Below are 23718 nucleotides of genomic sequence, written 5' to 3'. Positions count from 1 at the left end.
GGACGAAAACAGTGTGAGAAATTTGATCTAGAAAGACTAAAGCAAGAAGGTAAGGATGCTGAGTTAGAAAACACATCTGCTTCGAAATGGGATAGAAGACCCAAGGAAAGAGCGCAAATGAGAAATGGATGAAGATGGAGAGAAGAAACAGAGTAGAAATAGGGAAGGGAAGTTAATGATTGGAACATGAAATGTACTCACACTGTTGTAGGCTACCAAGCTGAAAAATACTAAACAGGAAATGATGAAGAATAGACTAGATGCATGAGGTATTTGCGAAGTCAAACATGGGAGTAAGCAATAACTGGAAAGTGAAGAGTACAAATTGTTTTACTTTGGGAGAAGAGTCACAACTATGGTGTGGCAGTTATGATAGGAAAACAACTGATGAAGAATTGCTGAAACTGGAGTACATGGATAAAACACTGGTGATGATGAGATTAAGAGGTAACAAGACTGATGTCATTTTAATACATACTCATATGCCTACATGTCATCACACTGATGGGAAAGTACAGGACTATTATGCAAATGTTGACAAAATTGTGGTTAAAGAAAAAAAGAAATGCCAAGATCGTCGTAATCGGGGATTTGAACACAGTGGCAGGAGAGGGGAAAGAAGGGAAAGTGACTGGAATATGAGAGGCGGAAGTAAAGAAGAAGTGTATAATGGAGAGTGTAAAATGTTGTACACAAGGAAGGAGAACAGTGGCAGCTATGGTGTGGCAATAATGATAGGGAAACGTCTGATGAAAAATCCTTGGAAGTGGAGTTCGCAGATGAGAGACTAATGATGATGAGATTGTGAGGGGTCCGCTTGTACGTGGAGACCGGTTTTTTAATATAATTCACGAAGAATGACCTGAAACGATTGTCACATGAAGAAGAGATTGTATTTTTCACACCACTGAACCACTCTGTCATAAGTAGGATGTAAGACTTGAAGATAATAGCTAGCTGGGAGAATTTAGTTGTTGGCCTATGGACGCAGCATAATACAGTTTTCATAAAATGAAGTCATGGATGGCTATAAGACCATCAAGAATGGAATTAATACTGTTTGTTAACAACATTGACCACTATCAAATGGTTCAAATGGCTCTGAGCACTATGGGACTCAACTGCTGTGGTCATTAGTCCCCTAGAACTTAGAACTACTTAAACCTAACTAACCTAAGGACATCACACACATCCATGCCCGAGGCAGGATTCGAACCTGCGACCGTAGCAGTCGCACGGCTCCGGACTGCGCGCCTAGAACCGCGAGACCACCGCGGCCGGCCCGACCACTATCATGGGCAATTACAGAAGAGTTATGAATTGATACTGTAACTATTGACCACTGACCATGGAAATTACAGAAGAGTAATGAATTGATACTGTAACTGTTGACCTCCGACCATGGCAATTACAGAAGAGTAATGAACTGATACTGTTACTCAAAGTGAAAGCAACTGGAACAGATTTGTAAGGTAATGAAATTTTGTATATTTAGTTCTAAGTATGTAGCAACGCAGTGTGGATTTAGCTGAATTTTACAATACTGATCCCTGAATGTAGAAGTCAGGTGTTTTCCATCAGGTTTAATGTATAGATTGATTAGGTACACCCGATTTGTAATATTTTGTTTGTTTAGTAATCCTGATACAGAGAAGTTAAATTCTGGAATCTTTTTTGTAAAACAATGTCAGACTTTTTGTCATGTAACAATCCAAGTGCTTTTAACTATGACAGTAAGTGAGAATTGTAGAACAGCTGAGAAGTTCACTCATTCTGAATTTAATATAAAAATGTTTCATTTCAGATTTTGTGAAGGAGAAACTTTGTTTTCAATACAGTTTTCTAAATGAAGCATTTGGTCTTAGGATATCTCCTTATCAGTACCTCTTCCTCTCCTATGTCGCGTTTGTTTGAAACCAATGAATTTTTTTTAAGACAGTCATTTTTCAATCACAGTCAGAGAAATATTCTTCTTATCAGTACCTCTTCCTCTCCTACGTCGCGTTTATTTAAAACCAATGAATAATTTTTAAGAAAATCATTTTTCAATCCGAGTCAGAGAAATATTAATGTGCTAGAGTCAGAAAAGTCTAAATGTTTGTAACAGCTTCAATGCTGGGAGCACTGCACAGCGCTGAGCCAATATCCAATATTTTCACTGAACATTTGCAAGGTTATTCATTTATCAACCAGTCTACCGATATTATTTCTATGATGGTATTTCATGGCTTGCATTGCACTTTGCTGTGCCACGTTTGAATATTTTCTATGCCTCCTGTGGAGAGAACAGTATACCAAGATTACACCTGGTGTGGCTCTAGAGCTGAGGAAACTTTATTTTGTTATCAGCACAAGGAATTTTGTCAGTTTTCTGTACATGGCCTTAGAACTCAGTGCTCCTTAGACTGGGTAAATTTGAGAGGGATTCATTTCATTATAGGCATTGTACACAGATTTTGCAGATTAAGTTGTTCAATTTTTTTGGATTGCAGTAAAACCGATTAGCCACACCATCAGCTTAACAACTCATAATGCAGTAAATTTGCATGACACAAACAAATAAACACAAAATATATATAAAGAACGTTACACTAGGCGACAGCTCTGCCAGTCTTTCACTTTATGAAATCTATAATATTTAAAATAGTCACTCTGTGGCTATAATAGTAGTTTTACTTTTTTATGTGATACTTATAATTGTCTTGCAGAAGTCGTTATTTGCATTACCTGTACATCTCAACTTATGCTTCTTTTAGTTCCACATTCAAGTCTACATACCCATAAAACACAATCTTTTACTTGACAGACTTCCTATGCATATACAAACTCTGCAGGTACATTTTTTCATGTTGCCTCGGTTATTCACCATTTTATTAGGTGCTTATGTGCCCAGTAGAGAGAATCTTTCAGGTCGGTTCTCATACCATAAGTTTCGGCCTTGCACATTTTTCTGTTTCCATATGCATGTTCATGAAAACGACAACTGAAATAGACACCAATTTTTTTGTATGTGTCTAGCAGATTACATCCCTTGCATGGTCTGACCATTGCAAACGTTAATTCAAACATTTTTTTCCTTCATAATAAGAATTTTGTCCTTTGCTGTATAGCCTCTATATACCTTATGTTCATTTATCACTGACGCTATTACGACTTTGCTGATGCCATGTAATGATTTTCTTTTGTGATGCTATCCTACTCCACTTTTCCATTACTGCACACCCTATGCAAGATAGTATTACTACTGGCATTTATGTTTTTGTCTGTTGAATTATTATTACATTTTTGTTACGTTAGTCACTCTTTGCACATTATAATGTTGCCATGTTTCATTTATGCCCAATCTTGTGCTCTAATGTGATATATCTCTTGTACTTGATGATGTCAGTAGTTAACTTCCTTTCTCCTATGTAGACTTTAGTAAGCTTTGTACTCTGTAACACATGTCCCTTGCATATGCTTATCTATTTTCTTTATTTTGCAGAAGAAATGCCCAAACCAGGCATTATGCTCATAAATAGAAGCATATGAAAGCGTGAAATGTATTATATAGAAAGCATGCAATAAGCATCTTATGCAGAATACTAAATGCTATTGACACTTCTCACACTGTTTCCTGGCAGCCCTTTACATATATTTTCCTGTTAGTGCAGTAGGTAAATTAGGCAGATTGCCCATAAGGATTTAGGATTAAGGAAATTTTTCTCTGCCTCTTCTCTTAGATATAAGAGTATTACTAGAATATTTAATGAGTGCACCAACTTTTACAGGATAATGACGGAATTCTGATGTTTAATGAGTGTTCATGCCCTAACTGCACTACAATAATGAGGATTATATTGACATATTGATCATTCTTGTATAATAATATTGTATGATGTTAATATGTCTTTCATGTATGTTGACTTCTTTCTCGGAATACTTGTCTTACCTTGTGCCATATGACCGGAGGTGTTTGTGGGAGAGAGATTGCATGTGCTACTGCCTTCTTATGTTAGCAAGCATGACTGCCTTTCTCTTTCCAGGTTAATAACCACATTTCCCAGTTCCACTATTTCTGCAATACACTTTCATCTTTCCATATTTATCTCATAATTTACTATGATATCTTACATTTACCTAGTCAATAAGCTAAATTGCAGTTAGTACTCCTTTCTTTATGCTTGCATACATCGTAATCATATTTTTCTTTTCTTTGACTCAAGACGAATGACAACTGACTGTTAATCATTTCCTTTAGAGACAAATTGCACTGCCCTTATCAATCTTTCCCATATCTTTCCATACAGCAATGCCCACTGTTAGAGATATAGGTCATTTACTAGACTGAAATTTTTGAAGACCTCAGGGTGCTACACAACCTATAAGTATTGCGTCTTTACAAACAGGATACTATACTTTGATTCTATGGTTCCATTTGTCTGACATGTACTCATCCAGGCCATACAGAGCCATATTTCCATATAATACTGCACATTGTTCTTGTGAAAGCCATATTGAGTTATGTATTTTCATTATGAATCATGCACAGGCCTCTGAATGTCATATGAAGTGATAATTAGAAATATTTTATGACACTTTCTTAGCTTTGATATTTATCCCATGTAAAACTAGGCAACTTGGAGCCCCAAACTTCTGCTAGGTAAGATCAGCATTAATGTGTGTAATAAGGCAATGTGGAGCTTCTGATCGGTATTTTATATTCAGTTGTTTTATATATTAAGATTTGCATGTATTTCATGTAGTAGGCCGCAAGACCAGCCTTTATGCATGTAGAAAGGCAAATTTAAGCCTCTGATAGATATTTTCTATACGATTCTTTTAAAAATTATGATTTGCTTGTATTAAAGATTTAAACATGGCTGCATTGATAGGAACCATTACAAAGTAAAATAAAAGAAATAACGGTCCACAGTCGCAAAAATGACGTCTTTTTGACCTAGTTTTTGGCCTCTACTAAGGATGCCTGCATCAGCAATAAAACATTTAAACTGGTCTATAGCATAAGCGCAAAGACTTGGGAATCATTTTTTAGCTGTAAGCACTTATAATCAGTATAAAAAGAAATGGCATAGTACTACACCTCAAGCATAAAACAAATATCAAGCAATAAAGCTTTACTAACAAAATTTTAAAACAGAAAACATAGAAGGCAAGCCACTATGGGCTGCTGACACATATCGAGCTGCGGTAGCATCAGACTGAGGAACCCACATTAGCAACTGCGGGCATGTGAACATTACACCAAAGGTGCCATTTAGTAGCTGCAAATACATACAGGCTACTCAACATTCAAAATATAGACAGACGAATACTGTGATGAACATTACATGGAGTAAAAAGCAATATTTTATGTTGCAGAAGCAGACATGGTAACAATTTGTCAACATAAGAGCTTAGAAGTATAGTTTAAAGACTGAAAACGCCATTACAGAATTACAAAGGGAGCTGAATGACTCCGTGGGTATTACATGAAATGTGGTTAATACAAAGCATTTAATGAACAAAAAATTATGAATCGACTTAGATAGAAATTTCGGTAACTGCGCGAGGGAACACGAAATCAAATATCAAGTAATGGCTTCATACCGTTGAAGAAGCTTTTATTACGTACTAGTAGCTGCTTATTAAGACTGAGGCCATCAGTTTGAGAGAGGTGTTTAATAATTTCTGATTCTTCGAAAACATCTAATCTACGCCCTTTCTTCTCAGTGTGCAATAGTCACGCCTTAGTCCATAAATTAAAAGATTTAAAATGCAGCCCTGATACCAAGTTGTTTTCACTAGATATCAAAAATCACTATACAAACATTCCAGTACAGGTAACACTTACAATAGTAGAAAAAAATAAACATAATTTCAAAAAAGAACTTTCAGAAGTACAAACCACTGACTTTATGAATCTAATTACAGTCATAGTCAAATACAACTATTCTGAATTTAATGAAAAATTGTATCAGCTATCCGACGATCTCGCTATGGGAAATACGTTAGCTGATATCCTTGCTGCCGTTTTCATTAACTCTCTAGAAGAACAGTTCTTCAACTGTTTTTCAGCTACAGCGCTAGGAACTCTCCCCTATTTCAGATACGTCGATGATATTTTCGTCATCAACAAAGGACCTGTTGATGGCATTGACCGTATTTGCAATCTCTCCAGTGAACTTCACGAGGAAATATCCTTCATCAGAAAACTCGAAAACGAGGCCCGTCAATTGAATTCTCTTGACTAGACGCTTACAGTAGAGAAAAATAATATTCATTGAATGTTTTCCTTAAAGATACATATACCGATCAGATCTTACCTGCATCTTCTATGCACCCACAATATTCATACGAACACTGTTCACAGAGCTACTTGTATTCCTCTCTCGAAAGAAAAATTCGAGGAACAAATTAATTTAATCAGTTAGTAGTTGATAACGAATACGAACCTGCCATAGTGGATAACATCCTTAAAAAGAAAACTGTTAAAAGAGTTACTACACTAGGCACCCTTATCGTTAAGCCCAGCCTGAAGAAGAAGCTTTTTCTATTTATTTCTTACGACTCATCTCCTCTGAAGAAGAAATACAACTGTAATGACTCCTTTTTAAAGAATAATAGTCTGAAACAAAATTTTATTCGTAATTTAAAATCGACCCGTTTCCCTTTGGAAAACTCTGGTGTCTACAAGATTCTTTGCGACACCTGCTGCTGTTACTACATAGGACCAACAGGACGTGACTTTACAGTCAGATAAAAGAACATTTTTTAAGAAAAAATTATACTAGCACCCAAAATTCGTCTTTTGGCGACCATCTTCTGATTACAGGCCACGAGCCTAAAGCTTTTCACGATATCAAAGTTTTGCACACTGAGAAGAAAGGGCATAGAGTAGGTGTTCTCGAAGAATTAGAAACTTTTAAACATCTTTCTCGAAAAGATTCCCTCATTCTTAATGAGCAGCTACAATTACGTAATAAAAGCTTCTTCATTGGTATGAAGCCGTTACTTTATAACGATAACATGGCAATGTAAGTGCTGTTCTATCACTTTAACACATATATAACGATAGTATGTAGATGTAGTAAATGTTCTAGTCCTGTCTAAAGGCCGCTTACAACACTCACGGTTTCTACTCCAGTAATTATGTTTAGTACTTAAGATGTTATTCTAGCGTCGGTAATTGAGGCACTTAAACACAACTACGTCCTTATCAATCGCTAGTGGCCTCAGATGCCACATAATGGTTAAAGCTCGGTCAAATGTGAAGTTATCGTATAGTCTTGGCTGAAGCTTGTCTTTTTCGTCAAACTACATCTTGCGAGTGCTAATAATACTGAAAAACATGGTCGCCGGCCAATATTACGAATCGATTGACGTTATTCAACAAATTCACCAAATTTGGTCTTAACTAAAATTCGGAGTAGGTATTAAAATCTACAGAGGAGAAATAAAAACTTTGAGGTTCACCGATGACAATGTAATTCTATTAGAGAGAGCAAAGGACTTGGAAGAGCGGTTGAACGGAATGGACAGTGCCTTGAAAGGAGGCTATAAGATGAACACGAACAAAAGCAAAACGAGGATAACGGAATGTAGTCGAATTAAGTCGGGTGATGCTGAGGAAAGTAGATTAGGACATGAGACACTTAAAGTAGTAAAGGAGTTTTCCTATATGGGGAGCAAAATAACTGATGATGGTCGAAGTAGAGGTGATATAAAATGTAGACTGGCAATGGCAAGAAATAAGTTTCTGAAGAAGAGAAATTTGTTAACATCTAGTATAGATTTAAGTGTCAGGAAGTCATTTCTGAAAGTATTTGTATGGAAGTGAAATATGGACGATAAATAGTTTGAACAAGAATAGAAGCTTTCGCACTGTGGTGAAGATTAGATAAATAGATCACATAACTATCGCGGAGGTATTGAATAGAATTGGGGAGAAGAGGAGTTTGTGGTACCACTTGACAAGAAGAAGAGACCAGTTGGTAGGACATATTCTGAGGCATCACGGGATTACAAATTTAGCATTGGAGGGCAGTGTGGAGGGTAAAAATCGTAGAAGGAGACCAAGAGATGAATACACCAAGCAGATTCACAACATATATAGTAGTTACCAAGGGGATATTTGATAAGAAGAAGAGACTTCTAGGTGACTGCATGGACACAAAGCTGAGGAAGATACTAGCGAAGTGTTTTATGTGAGTGTGTCATTATACTGAGCTAGGATATGGACACTGAGGAATGAGGATGAAAGAAGATTAGAAGCATTTGAAACGTAAATTTGAAGGATGATGGAAGAGAAAAAAATGAGTAGAAAAAGTGAGAAATGAGGGTGTGTTGAGAAGAGTGGGGGAGGAGAGAGAAATTTTAAACTAAACAGGAGGAGAAAACACAATTGGTTGGAACAGTGGAAAACAAGAGATTGTTTAGTGATGGATCCTGTGGAACCAATGGTGGATCTAAGAAGATGATGAAGAAGAAGACACACAAGATAGAGTATATGAGGGTAGCATATGAGACGACCGCAAAGAGACCTGCGCTAGGCCAGAACACTGATGATGATGATGATGAATCTGGATTCTTTACTATGCTATCTGTCAGACAGAATCAAGCAGTTACTAAACTGTGGTTACTTCAGTATAGATTTTCTAAAGCATTCTGGGATACTAACTGATAATGTTTTCTTTCATGAAACTCAAATCAAGAAAATAACTGATTACCCAAGAACAAATCCTCTCTATGATCATGGTTCACACTTAGTTAGGCTAAATAAGAGAGCACCTGATTTTTATGTCTGAGTCTAAATTAGTTACAATAATTAATGACTACAAGACAAATGTTTTTAAGAATAGTTTACAAGAAAAATCCCATGATGAAATTTATGATTAAATAATTGTTAACATAAAATTTATTCGGTTCCATGATAAAATAAATAACTCAATACAGGAAATTACCCATGTTGAAATTTATGGTGCAATAGTAGTTATTCCCTGATAAAATAAATAACTGATAATAGCTGTCCACATAAGCTAATCAGAAAGGATATTAAACAGCCATATAAAAACACATTTCACTGAATAGGTTAAAGTACCTTGTGTAAGGAAAAAGTAAATATACCCATCTGTGGCGAGGAACAAAGACAGATGCTGCAGTAGTTGCAAACTGCTAAATACTCAAAATTACTAAGAAAAAAGATTAAAAAAGTCAGGAAACATGTACATAATTTCAGAAACCGGTAACTGTGATAACAGACTGAATGCTACATATAACGTAGTGAAATGAGGGACAGGACAACCAGCCATAGATAGGGTAACATCACAACTGAACTGAATGGAAGGGCTGTAAGTGATAAGTGATGACTCACAGGTAACAAATATCTCCAATAATCATATCTTAAATATAGCAGAGACAATAGAGCAAAAACAGTTAAAGTTTAAAATCATAGCAGTCTGTTGAAAAATAAATCATCATATAATTCAGTCATATGAATGTATCACCAGCTTCTCCTTCCAAGATTTAGGAAATTATATATTGCCTCTAAAACTAAATCTCATCTGATTTTGATGGTGTTTCCAACCAAGTGGTAAAGATTTGTTCAAGTATAATAAGTCCTGTCTTACCAGAAACCTGTAATGGATCACAAATTCAAGGCATTTTTCCATAGAGACTGAAATATGATGTTGTTAAACCAATCTTCAAGGAAGGTGATGGGAGAGACGTCAATAATTACCAACCTGTTTCACTGCTGACCGCATTCCCCAAATTTTTAGAGAAGGCGATGTATTCTATAATAGTACCTCATCTGGACAACAATAATATCCTCAGCAAAGTTGCTCAACTCAGTATACCACCTACTCATTCATTCAAATTTACAAAATTTCACAAGAATGAAATAAGGCCTTTGACTGTGAATCACAATATTCTCCTACATAAACTACAGTTTTATGGGATTCATTATCTAGCCAACAAATGGACAACGTTATGTCACACCAAATGAATGCACAAAGTTGTATTTCGAAATTTAAGCAATATTGTCTGGAGACATTATTCTGATGGTTGAGAAATCATGTATGGGACTCCCCAAGAATCAGTCTTTGATCCCCTAGTCTTCATCATATATGAAAATATTCTTCTATCTAATATACATTAAGCCAAATTAATTCCTTTTGCTATGACAATTATATTATAATCAGTCCAAACATACATACAGCAACAGAAGAAGTGGCAAACAGTGTTCTTAAATGTACCATAGACTGGTTTTCTGCGAATGGTCTCAGTTTCAAAGAGACATTATATTCAGTTGTGCATGTGTTGTGGTTGAATATCAATGATAAGCGTAATACATGATGAGGAAATAATAAATCGGGTGGAAACTTCTAAATTTTTTTGTGTCCACTTGATGAGGATCTAAAATGGATAAAGGACTTTTTAAACTCTTAAAACATCTTAGCAGCCACGTTTGCATTTATAATTGTTGGTATTTCAGTCAACTATTACATGTGTAATAATGTTTTAGGGCCACTCATTTTTAATGGAGCAAGTGATCATTGTTCAGAAATGTGCTGCAAACATTATAAGTGGTGCTCACCCATGACCATTTTGTTGCAAGCGATTTGAGGAGGTGGGCTTTCTGACTACTGCTGCACATTGTATTTATATTCTTATCATTATTTTTGTAAATAATCTGGTGCAGTTCAAAAGGAACAATGATGACTTAATTGCAACACCAGAAGGAGAAAGACATTCATTACTCTGAGATAAACGTTTCTTGAGTACAATAAGAGATGCACAATGCTGCAACTAATGTTGTTGATAACCTACTCAGCGCTAGAAAACATCTAAGAGATAGCAAAGTAAAATTAGAAAACAAACTGAAATAGTTTCTTCTTGCAGCTCGGGCTGTTTCATAGAAGAATTTCTACTATTTTAATGTGCAAAAGGAATTATGAACTCACATCTGTATAATTAATAACAATAATGAAAAATGAAAAGCAACTATACATATGCCCATCATGTAGCTATATTTACAAATTAATTTGCTATGTGAAACTTAAATGGACTCATCCAGATCACTATGAGTTACATGCAAATTATCTATGGAACATGAAACAAACTAAGTAACCATCTAAGTAACCAACTCCTCACCACCAATATTCCTGGTATCCCACCCCCCACTGCTGAAGATATCACATATATTTTATTATTAGTGTGCTCCAGAAAATTCCTCTCTTTGAACAGCTACATAACCTCCAACAGCAAGTCTTATCAACTCGATCTGCTTACGTTGTTACCTACTCTCTAAAGCAGTTGCAATTCCTCTTCAGCCATCTTGATATTCTTCTCTGAAATGGTGCCCAACAACACTCCTACCTAACGCACTATGGCACAACTGCAGCTCAAGATCCTAATAAGTGACATCCATTCCCTCTAATTTGCATGCTAGCCCCCAACTTTATCCATTCATTCACCTTTCACTAAACAGTCTGACTACTGCCCAGCATAATTTGCATGTCATCCAACACTGCACACACAAGCACATCATGTATATCACTTACTTCAAGAGTGTGACAGTAACAGGTGTCACCGACTGTATCAGTCTCAAATACTCTGCTTACAAAGCCTTCATTGTACACATTAACCAGATAGCCCCAATACACATTATTCCCATAGCTGTTAACATGAATAGACGCTTCCTTGGCAAACTTGACCAGTGGCGTCTGGTTTCTATCACTCTAAGAGCTGACCAGGTTCCCTTATCCCAGTACATTTGACCTGAAAGCAGTCCCCTCTGACACCATCCTCACCTCAACCAACCACCTAAGATGAATGTCACCAATCCACTTGCAAGTGATTATATTGCCATCCTTTTCTCAATAGCTTACACAACATTCAAAAACACAAGGGCGTACCACTGACCCTCCATCAATGTCACAAAAGTTTACTGCAATACCAAAACCATCTATACCCACATTGAAGGCCACAAAATTACTCTGAAAAACCATCTTGCAGAACTCACATGAGACACCCTTCACTGCCTCTGTCCTCATGACATGTCTCAAGCCACAAGTCGACCAAACACCAAGATAGCAATCCCATGTACTAACTATTCATTTAAACCACCATAGCAGAGTATTACTGCAACTATTAACAGGACATATCTAAATCTACACTTACATGGTGGGGGCCACAAACACTAGAGGAGTACTCAACAATAGGTCACTGTGTTCTTTATGTGGCCTCCTTTATAGATGAGCTACTCTGTAATACGCTTCCAGCAACCTGAAGTCAACCATTCACCTTCCTTAATATCAAACTTACAAGGGCGTTCCATGCTACATTGGTTTGCACAGTTATCCCCATACGTTTAATAGAAATGACTGTGTCAAGTAGGACACAACTAACAGTGCATTCCAGATTTACAGAATAGTTTTCCCTACTTATCTGTATTACCTTGTATTTTTCTCAATTTAGAGCAAGTGAATACATCACACAATTAAGAAGTCATCCTATATCCTCCAACCATTATTCGACGACACTTTCCCATACAGTACAACATCATCAGCGAAAAGTCGCTGCTGACCAACCTATCGGTCGTCGTTTATGCATACAAAGTAATTTGGAACATGTTTTCACATTTGGAGAAACATTAGTTTTCTGAAGTAATTTTTGTAATTTTTGAAAAGCCTGCAGCTCCTAAAGTGAATGGCAACATATAAAAATACATGAAATTTATAGATCTTATAGATTTTTACAGTCATCCATGGAAAATTTCTTCATTATTTTCTTACTATGCAAAGAAGGGCAAGACATTACAGCATCAGTCACTGTTCAAAAGAAGTTCTCTCATGTGTTATAATTCTAATTATTTCTAATTTGTTGCCCATCATCAGTGCAATGCAAAATGATGCTAAATGACTGTTCCTTGTATACTTGGTGGTGAAATCATAATATACTTAGATATCAGTTATCATTCATTGCACACAATATACTTGTAACAAATTTTAATTTTGCTCATAAATTTCTGATCTATTTGGTGGCAAATGTGTTAAATGCATCTAATTGTAAAGATATGAATCTCATGTACACAGTCAGTTCTCAGATTTGCTTAAGCACCAATCACTCCATCGTTAACATAATATGGAAAGATACACAGTTCACGTTGACATAAGAATCTTGGGAAATGACATCTCACTAATCCCTCATACTTGAAATATGATGAATCTGATTCCATCGATTACAGCACATATCAGAGCGAAAACATCTCAGACTATTTAACTACCAGAACATATGTAACTAAATGCAAGGAAAGAACTGTATTTTAATTAATAATGAAGTCACTCTGTATCTTTAAATATGGGAGATACCATAAGGAAGATTTTTAAGAGTTATTGTAACCTATACATACAAAACTAATGTGATTGTACCAGTAAACAGCTTTTACACCTTCATATTCTATTAAGTAATTAGTCATTTTCGTATATTAATGTGCATCATGTTGTAATCTTATTTTATATCAGTTAGGGACAACAAAAGACTTGTATCATAAACTGAATGGAATGGATAGTTTCTTGGAAAAGGTAACAGAATTAAATCTGTTAATAACGAGTACTGCTGCCAATCTGAAAATAGCAGTAATATTATTTCTGAAAATAAGAATTTTATTAACATTGAGTGTGAAATTCATGGTAAGGAGCTCTTTCCTGAAGACATTAGTCACGAATGTTGTCCTCTGTGAAATATCGAAGAAGTGACAAGAATACAATGCAAGTGTAAGGTTGAAGTCCATTTTTTACTACCTTCCATGAGAAACTGAGAAGGTGACAATCCATTTTACCACCTTTCATAGGCTTTTCCTCCACAAGACGATTCGAATAATATGTCACACGCCATACTCTGGGTGTAGGAGACTTAATCTGCAAATCACACGATAATGAAAGTGTACATGGCTGCTTGGAATACGATACCAAATAATCCCTTGCCCCATTCGCGTGTACATATATTTTGTAGCAATTCAGACATGGAACCGAGAGGAGGTGATGAGCTCTGATGCAGTTTTTTCTTTAAAAGACTTTTTTTAGATACTGTGTCACAGGATATGGATGGGTCATAAATATAGCGCCCGCGAGGGACGCAGCAAGGGCCCCTACAGAGCTGTAAAGCTTGTTTCGCCACAGGGAGTCTACAGTGTGTTTACTGACGCAGGTTTCCAAAGGGAGAGGAAACTGTGCGGTTCAGACCAATTGAATGGGCTGTAATTTCGGATGCAAAGAACGGAATACGTAATTAAAACGGCAAGTGGCACTCACATGAGCAGTACATGATCTCTACACATACAAATGAATCTCACAGAACACTCTATAATTGGAGGAACAGTCTAAAGCTTTCGAGTGGAGGGAGATCGCCCTATTTTCGTCATTTATTTATGGAAGTGGAGTTACCAGATATGAGAATTGTCAGTTTTTTTAGTTAATCATATGGGTTGGGGCCCCTCCATCAGCCAGGCCGTTTGCTGGGTGGCGGTCTTTCAATTTGATGGCACTTTCACGACCTGCAGTCGATGAAGATGATAGGATGATGATGAGGACAGCATAACACTAAGTCCCTGAGTGGCGAAAATTCCCTGAGCCGGCCGGGAATTGAACTCGGGCACAGAGGATTGACAATTTGTCACGCTGACCATTCAGCTACCGGGAGCAGACAGCACAATTGACAGTAATGTTTTGAAAGTGGCAGAAATAATTCCTGTAATAGCAGTTTGGTCGACAGACTCCAATTTTGGAGCGTGGCAATGCTGTTCACAGCCAGCAGAGAGGTAGCTCAATACATGCAACTTGCAGACAGGAAAGTACAGTCTCTCTGTCTCTCCAGAATATTGTGTTGATACACAGAGTGCTTTATTCTGTGGTCACTTTGATCACAATGGACTCTAAATAGATCAGCAATAAACAAGCTGAGAGTCTCAAATGTTCTCAAAGTGGAGATGGATGGAAGAGTCATGTCAGTTAATACGTTCTTCCGGGCAACGGCGTCACTGTGCACATCGCCTCACCAACCTGGCTAGTGTACGCAGCCATTGTAGACAGACTGAGGACGAATAGTGTTCTGCTTCACTGAAAAACTCAGTAAGAATATGCGACTGACACTTCAGTCAAGAGTATGCAGTTTAATAGGTTGACAGGCAGTGCAGAGTACATATAGTTATCTAGCCTCCCACACGTTAAATGACACACTGGGAGGCACAGGTAAATTATGCGTTGCTATTGCACAGGATGCACATTACATATAATGTAGTCACAAGGGTGCCTCTTCATCCACTTCCATTTTCAGTCTGGACTACTACACTAAGCCCTCCTTCGTAATGCATTCAGCCAGGCAACAAAGTAATGCTGAATTTCAGTTAGGAATGGTTCTCTAGCTATGTTAACTAATGTTCTTTAAGCATAATATAATTCAGTATACATTTATGTAGAGTTTTCCCCTTTTCTTACTTGTTTGCTTTATCTACAACTATCTGACACTTGTATCAAGACTGACATGTCCTTTTTTAAATTTATTTACCAGTAAACGTTTTGTATGCTGTATCATTTTATAAACAACATGATAACAAAAATAATATAATAACACATGACAGTGGATTGTTTTCATAGAAATAGGCTTCCTACTCTCATTATATTAAAGAACTTGTAGATAAACTCTTTCAGGAACCCACAGATTACCATTCTTCTGATGTCTACCTAATTCCACAATTCGTGCTCCCCACCTGCCAGAGCCCAAACAAAAACACTTCTAGACACACTTATTGCTGTTGTTGCTATTTTTGCGTGGCTAGTAGTGGGGAGAAGACTGTAAGGATCGCTGAAATAGTGAAGAAGCTTTTGAAATGTGGTGCTACAGAAAAATTCTGAAGATTAGGTGGGCAGATTCGATTAAAGAGGAGGCATGGAATCGACTAGGGAAGAAAAGGCATTTGTGGAATAACTTAATTAAGAGGAGGGGTCAGTGATAGCAAACGGTTTGATGCAATGAGGAATTTTGAATCTGTTAATGAAAGAAAGCTTTAGGAGTCACAAGTGCATAAAAGTTGTAGTGAGTTGTAGTAACCTGGTTACTGTAAGCAGTTTCAAATAGGCATGGGTTGCACTAATTATGCAGTGATTGGTAGGCTTACACAGGATACAGTGGTTTTGGAGGGCTCTATGAAACCATTATTCGGACCAGAGTTCACCACAAAGCTGTCTTGTAAATTCAACTCAATTAAATTTCTGTAAACAGTGGTCAAACCCAATAAAAGTCTTATTGTTTAATAATTTCCTCTGTCGCGCCTAGTTTGCGGTTAAATCTGCTTCTTAGACTAAGGTAATGTTCTTCTAACTGACTTGTCAGTCGTGACTGATGTTTGTAGACACGCCAAGCTCTCAAAGGATCTAGATGCGTGTGCTTGTAGATACCTGTTCTTCAATACTTTCAGGCTGATACTGTGTCAGGCATGTCTGGTTGTTATGAAAGGGTAATTACTTTCTTCACCTAAACAGGGTCTTTGGACATTTCGTTATAAAAGTTTGGACGTGTAGAGGGGAGTGAGTTCATAATATTTTGAATGGGATCCCACATCTCGAAACGTACCTTTTCTGTTCTACAACAGTTTCAATTAAGATGCATAACGTGTCAATGTATCCTGATAGATAGAGAAACATTTCAGAGTTTCTTGTCCTGGTTGCAGTGGGGTACATAGGGTGAAATGTAGTCTACTACATCAGACAGTCACCTGATGTGGAGTTGTATGCAAAGCTTAATTTACAAAACTCTTGTAGGGACAGAGTAAGATCTACTAGCACAAGTTCTGGCCTCTGCACTAGAATCTGAAGAGACACCGGGAGGGATGGAGAGTTTGTACAGGAATTTGCTCCAGAGGTAGAATGCCTGTAACAACGTTGGTGGTCGCCACATCAGTCTGTAGTTGTAATGAGTCAGGAGTTTTCTGTACATATAGATGCTTAATTCCTTTTTGTTATGGAATGTGATGTGTGTTAATACAAATACAAGTGTTTCAGTGATAAATGAATATTTCGTTTATGTTTCCTTTCAAACTGTTGCCTAATAATCGTACTGCGTTAGGCCCAATTCAGTTCTTCGAGATGAAGTGGATACTTAAAAATCTGAGTTGAAACCATGGTAGAATAGAAACGGTATGTTTCCAGACATGGGTTCCTATTCGAAATACCATGTACTCACTCCCCTCTACAAGTCATACAAGGCTGTAACGGGAATTTCTGAACACCCTACATATGCAAGTGAAACGAGCAATATATCCTTACACTAGTTATATAATATTTGCTAAACTATCAATTCCATAAAAAGTGTACTTGAGAGTAGTCAACACTGGATAACGCTACTGAAAGAAATGTTAATTTCTTTCTTAATATTCAAATGGTCATTACTGAATTCCAGCTATATTTCGTTGCGCAAATAATAATACATGCCCAACAATGCCATACTTTCTACTAAATGGCAAGGTGTTCTATAGGTTCTAAATGACAGAAACAAACTTAATTCAGTACTACATCACAAATTAAACTTAGCTGGCAACTTACCATCACCTGTTTGTCCCCAGCCGCTGAGCAAGGCAGTTCTTCCTACAAAGGTTTCATTGACCTCGCTGAAGGAAGTTAACATCATCACCTCAATGAAACCTTCAAGACAAAATATTAAATTATTTATACTGACAACATTTTATGTTTGGATTCTCTAAATCTAGAAAGCAGTACTGTCTAACAAAGGACATAGATTGAAATAACACACCTTTGCAATCCTCATGTGAGCTTGACAACAAATCCTGACCAGCCATATTATGAGGTGGTAACACAGGCGGTTACCAGTATAAAAGTGGCACGCCTTGAAAGCAGTTGCCAACTGTTACGCGAGAGTGTCCTTACAAGGAACCATTATTACTAAGTGATGAATATTGGACCATGCTACAACCACCTATGTTCCGTCACCTGTCAGCTCACACTTTCATCTGACATGAGCTTATGTATTCCTTTTTCTCTTTCCTTTCATCGTCTTAGTGGTATAGGGAGATGAATTAAGTCGAAGATAACAATCTATTGATACATAGTCAACTCAGATTTAGGAGACGTCGTTCTCGAGAAATAGAATTAATTCGTTACACAGACGATGTGTTGAGTGCTATCGACAAGGGATTTCAAACTAATGCCGTATTTCTAAACATACAGGCGGCCTTTCACACCCTGCTTCACCCTGCAGCTTGTAATCAAAGTGCGTGCTTATGAAATATCGTCTCAGTTATGCGACTGAATTCGTGATTTCTTGTGTGAGAGGTCACAGTTCATAGTAACTGATGGAAAGTCATTGAGATATCACAAGGTGATTTCTGGCGTTCCCCTAGGTCATGGAGGGGATGTATAAGTTTGTTTCCAGATAATATTGTCGTTTACTGTCTAGTAAAATCAAAAGGTCAAAACAAATTGCAAAACGATTACAGACGATAGCTGTTGTGTGTTGTTCTTGTCTTCAGTCCAACGACTGATTTGATGCTGCTCTCCATGCTATTCCATCCTCTACAAGCTTCTTAACTTCCAAGTACCTACTGCAACCTACATACTTCGGAATCTGCTTAGTTTATTCATGCCTTGGCCTCCCTCCGCGATTTTTACCCTCCACTCTGCCTTCCAATACGAAGTTGGTGTCCTACCAACCGATCCCTTCTTCTAGTCAAGTTGTACCACAAATTCCTCTTCTCCCCAGTTCTATTCAGTACCTCTTCATTAGTTCTGTGAGCTACGCTTTAATACTTGGCATTCTTTCAAAAGCTTCTATTCTTCTCTTGTCTAAACTATTTATAGTCCATGTCTCAATTCCATACATAGTTACATTCAATACACATACTTTCAGAAGGGACTGCCTGAGACTTAAATCTATTGTCTATGTTAACAAATTTCTCTTCTTCAGAAGCTCTTTCCATGTCATTGGCTATCAACCTTTTATTTCCTCTCTACTTCGACCATCATCAGTTACTTACCACCCCAAATAGCAGAACTCATGTACTACTTTACGTATCTCGTTTCCCAATCTAACTCCTTCAGCATCATCTGATTTAATTCGACTACATTCCATTATTCTCGTTTCCCTTTGTTGGTGTGCATCTTATATCCTTCCAAGACACTGTCCATTCTGTTCCCGGTACTTTACTGTCTCTGAGAGACTTACAATGTCATTGGCATCCCTCAAGGTTTTTATTTCTTCTACATGGCCGGCCGTTGTGACCGAGCGGTTCTAGGCGCTTCAAGTCTGGAACCGCGCTGCTGCTATAGTTACAGGTTCGAATCCTGCCTTGGGCATGGATGTGTGTGATATCCTCAAGTTAGTTAGGTTTAAGTACTTGTAAGTGTAGGGGACTGATGACCGCAGATGTTACGTCCCATAGTGCTCAGAGCCATTTGAACCAATTTCTTCTCTGTGGATTTTAATTAATATTTCAAATTTTTGTTTTGTTTCCTTTACTGCTTGCTCAATATGTGGATTAAATAACATCAGGGATAGGCTACAACCCTGTCTCACTCCCTTCCCAACCACTGCTTCCCTTTCATGCTCCTCGGCTCTTACAACTGCCATCTGGTTTCTGTACAAACTGTTAGTAGCCTTTTGCTCCTTGTATTTCACCTCTGCCACCTTCAGAATTTGAAAAGAGTATTCTATTCATTATTGTCAAAGCTTTCTCTAAGTCTACAAATGATAGAAACATAGGTTTCCCTTTCCATAATCTAGCTTTTAAGACAAGTCGTAGGGTCAGTATTGCCTCACGTGTTCCAGCATTTCTATGAAATCCAAAATGATCTTCCCTGAGTTCGGCTTCTACCAGTTTTTCTCTTCATCTGTAAAGAACTAGTGTTAGTATTTTGCAGCTGTGACTTATTAATTTGATAGTTCGGTAATTTTCTCACCTGTTAACAGCTGCTTTCTATGGGATTGGAATTATTATATTCTTCTTGAAGTCTGAGAGTATTTCACCTGTCTCATACATCTTGCTCAGCAGATGATAGAGTTGTGTCATGGCTGGTTCGCACAAGGCTATCTGTAGTTCTAAAGGAATGTTGTCTATTCCCGGGGCTACAATAATGCCTTCACTATGTTGTTCATAGTAGCTTGTGTGCGTGTATTTATAAACAATCCATGACATTCGGCAGTTTAAATGATATGACACGATGAAACAATTTATTTCTTCCTAAAATCGAGGATCTCATTCCTTCCTCCCCTAAAATAAATCGTATTATGTATGTGTTGCTGATGTACTTGATTTTACGCTTATTAAAGACCCATAGGATCTTAGTAAGACTTCTCATCAATTGCATTTTATTCTTATGGTCCATTTTCTTCTGTAAATGGAAAACACGACGTTACTTGATGACAATACACACATTACCAGGTTGAATACATTTTACATACTTATAAGGCGCATCTAGAAAGTAAGTTACCCTAGTGTTTTAAAACAAATACAACACAGTTACATGAAAAACTTTATTGGCAACAGCCATAGCAAATGTTTGAGCTATTTTTCGACACAGTCACCAAAACAATTGAGACATTCGTCATATTGTGATATCAATTTTTGTGTTCCTGTGTTGTAGATGTCTGCTGATTGTTAAGGCAACCAGCATGCAATAGTCGTCTTCAGCTCTTAGTCATTGTGAAAACGCTGGCCAAAGTACAGGAATTTCTTGAGGTTCAAGAAAAGATAGAAGTCGCTGGGAGCAAGATCAGAACTGTATACTGGATGACCAGACAGCTCCCAGCCGAACTTCTGCACAACAGTTGCTGTGCGCCGAGCCATATGTGGCTAAGCAGAACACCCACAGTAAGCATCCCAGTCCTTTTGTTCTGAACAGCACGTCGCAGTTTCCGCATTATTTTTTTTTTGCGGTATTGGTCAGCATTCAGTGTGTTGAATCTGGTCAGAGAGTCTTTGAGCAGAATGCCCTTACTGTCCCAGAAAACCGTGAACATTAGATTCTGCACTAACAGTTGGAATCTCCTCCTGACTGGGAATCTGCAGAGATGCCAGCCAACTGTTGGTTGGTTTCCAGGGCCAAGTTACATACACACATCTCATCACTTGTGGCGGACCTATTAAGGAACTTGTAGCCATCATCATAATACCACTACAGAACACTCAGTGCTGCTCCAAGGTGTTTCATTTTGTAAGTAGTAAGAGAGTACATGCAGTGCACCAGGGGATTATTTAATGATCAAACCCGCACCACCCAACAAAAATAAATATAAAAATTAAATCAGCAAATCATATTTGAAATTGAAAAAGTGGAGAAGTTGCTCAAACTTAGTTTTCGATAATCATTATGATGTTTCTCTTTAGTATACTCAGTAGTAGTAAGTGGGTAGGGTAAGTGCACTAAAGGATTACTCAATGGTTAGACCCAATCAACCCAAAAAAAAATTAAATGTAAAATTTAAATCAATAACGAATAACTCACATAATGAACTCCAAATTGTGACATTCAATATAAGTTTTTAGTTCTCTCCATTCCTCTATATTTTAGTTTAATATTACCATCTTCAAAAATCTAATGTCACAGCTAGTTATTATTTCATTAAAGTTATCTGGCAAAATAATTTTAAATTTATTATCAAGCTCAGTACAAGTTTTCTCCCTGTATCTAGTTTTTAAATATTTACTGTCAATAATGGAACACAATTCATTTACTTCTGGCTCACTAATCTTTTCAAACAAATTTGAATGCTTGCATGGTAAAGCTTCTTCAGTAGAGCATCCATTTATATGGAATAATTCTATGCTTAGAATCAACGTTATTTTTCTTAACACATAGCTATGTAGGCAATTGTATCTTTCGGAATTTTATCATTAAAATGGCAACTAATTTCATTTTAGCCTTCTGTATGGCTAACATATTCATTCTCCTAGATAATTTTCAATAAAACTGAAGGGATTTACAGTGACGTTATCATTCAGTCAAGTGACACTCTTCAAATTTAGGAAACCATCACAATCTTTTAATAAGTATTTAGTGGTTATAGATTCCACATTTCCTGACAAAAACATCGTTTCATCCATTCCTTATTTAGATGTTTGGTAATTTAACTTGATTGAATAAAGAAGAATCAATTAACTGATTATTTTCTGTGTTATTCTGAAACATAACAAAACTGAAATGAGGTATATCAAAGTCTGAGGATTATAATAATTATAAATTTCTTGTTCAAAATTTCTTTTTCCTTCTAATCCAGCTATTTCAGCTGTTTGTGACTCAAAGAAAGAAACTTGAATTTTTATAAATTTTAGCCTTCCTTCTCCTAGCTCTAGTGATTATTCTGGTGCACATTTTGAGACATGAGCACGAATTTCCATGTATTCTGCTATGATTTTACCTTCTTTTGGAAGTGAACCTTCAATATTTCAATTCCAGAATTGTTTCAGCCTGTCTTTGAATAGCATTCTTTGAATAGCATCTCCAGCACGTGAACTCCAAGTAAAAATTACTGTTAACTCCCTTCTCAAGTTACTTCTTTACATCACACGAGGACAGATGAAGAAATGAATGAATGCTACATTCTAGACCAAGTATTGTTTCATTTCATTATTGTGATGTACTTGAACAGCTTTGACACATTGTTATCAATTAAGTTTTATTCAATTTTGCATCATATGATGGAAATGTGGTACCATCAGCTGCAAAACTACTTAAGCTCATGTAAACTGATAATCTCCGATGTTTTAATTAATCTCTATGTCCTTGTTGTGGGGATTGAGATTATTTTTAGCCTTCTCATTCAGTGGGAATGGGTAAACTGATAACTCTCAATTTTGTCCATGATTTAATAAGGATTCAATTTATTAAGTCATTTGTAAAATTACTATTACATAGGCAACATTAAAGTCAATAAAATTATCATTTTCATCAGTTACAGTAATTTGTAAATCTTGAATAGGCTAAAAATATGGAACATTTACAGAATAGTATGGTCTACCAAATGCTGTATATGGTTGATAAGAAATAATATTTGTCTGCATGAGTAAGTGTGCAGGTTGCGTGCACTAGGAGATAATTCAATGAGCAAACATAATGCACCCAAAAAATAAGTATAAAAATTAAAAGAATGAAAATTAAAATAAAAAATTATTCGAGCAATCACCTCTAGATCATAGAATTCGCTATCATTATTTTATTTATCCCAATTCCTTTATACCTTAGTTTAATATTACTTGCTTCAAAAAATTGAAAGTCCCAGTTAGTTTTTAGTTTATTAAACCTGTCTGCCAAAATAATTTTAAATTTACTACCAAGCTCCATACAAATTACTAATACAATTTATTTGTTTACTTCTAGATCACAAATATTCTTCACAAAAATTAGAGTTCATTGTATTATTTAGCTTCTTCAGTAGAATATCCATAGAATAAAAAATATTAATAGTAAAAATTGTCACTCAAATTTCCATGCTGAGCATCAAATCTTAAATTTTTCTTTCTTTATTTCGGAATTTTATCATTAAAAGTAGCAACTAGTTTCATTGCAGTTTTTGTATGGCTAGCATATTCATTCTCCTAGACATACATATAAAAAAGAGGGCAATTTTCAATAAAACTGAAGGAATTTACATTGACATCATCATTCAATTGAGTGACACTCTTAAAATCGGGGGAAAAATCATATGCTCTCAAATAATTATTTGGTGGAT

General features: G+C 36.6%; 1 protein-coding gene across 1 annotated transcript in view; it reads right to left on the bottom strand.

The window, feature by feature from the left end:
* Positions 1-23718, bottom strand: part of LOC126291553 (collagenase-like) — a 163288-nt gene that overhangs the window by 65418 nt on the left and 74152 nt on the right. The window contains exon 4 of the mRNA XM_049985064.1: positions 17580-17678. Coding sequence (XP_049841021.1) covers positions 17580-17678 — 99 coding nt within the window. The remainder of the gene's footprint in view (positions 1-17579; positions 17679-23718) is intronic.

This window comes from Schistocerca gregaria, chromosome 9 (genome assembly GCF_023897955.1).
Source record: "Schistocerca gregaria isolate iqSchGreg1 chromosome 9, iqSchGreg1.2, whole genome shotgun sequence".
Classification (NCBI taxonomy): Eukaryota; Metazoa; Arthropoda; class Insecta; order Orthoptera; family Acrididae; genus Schistocerca; species Schistocerca gregaria.
Note: the sequence above shows the minus strand (reverse complement) of the source record. Positions and strands in the feature narration are given on the sequence as shown.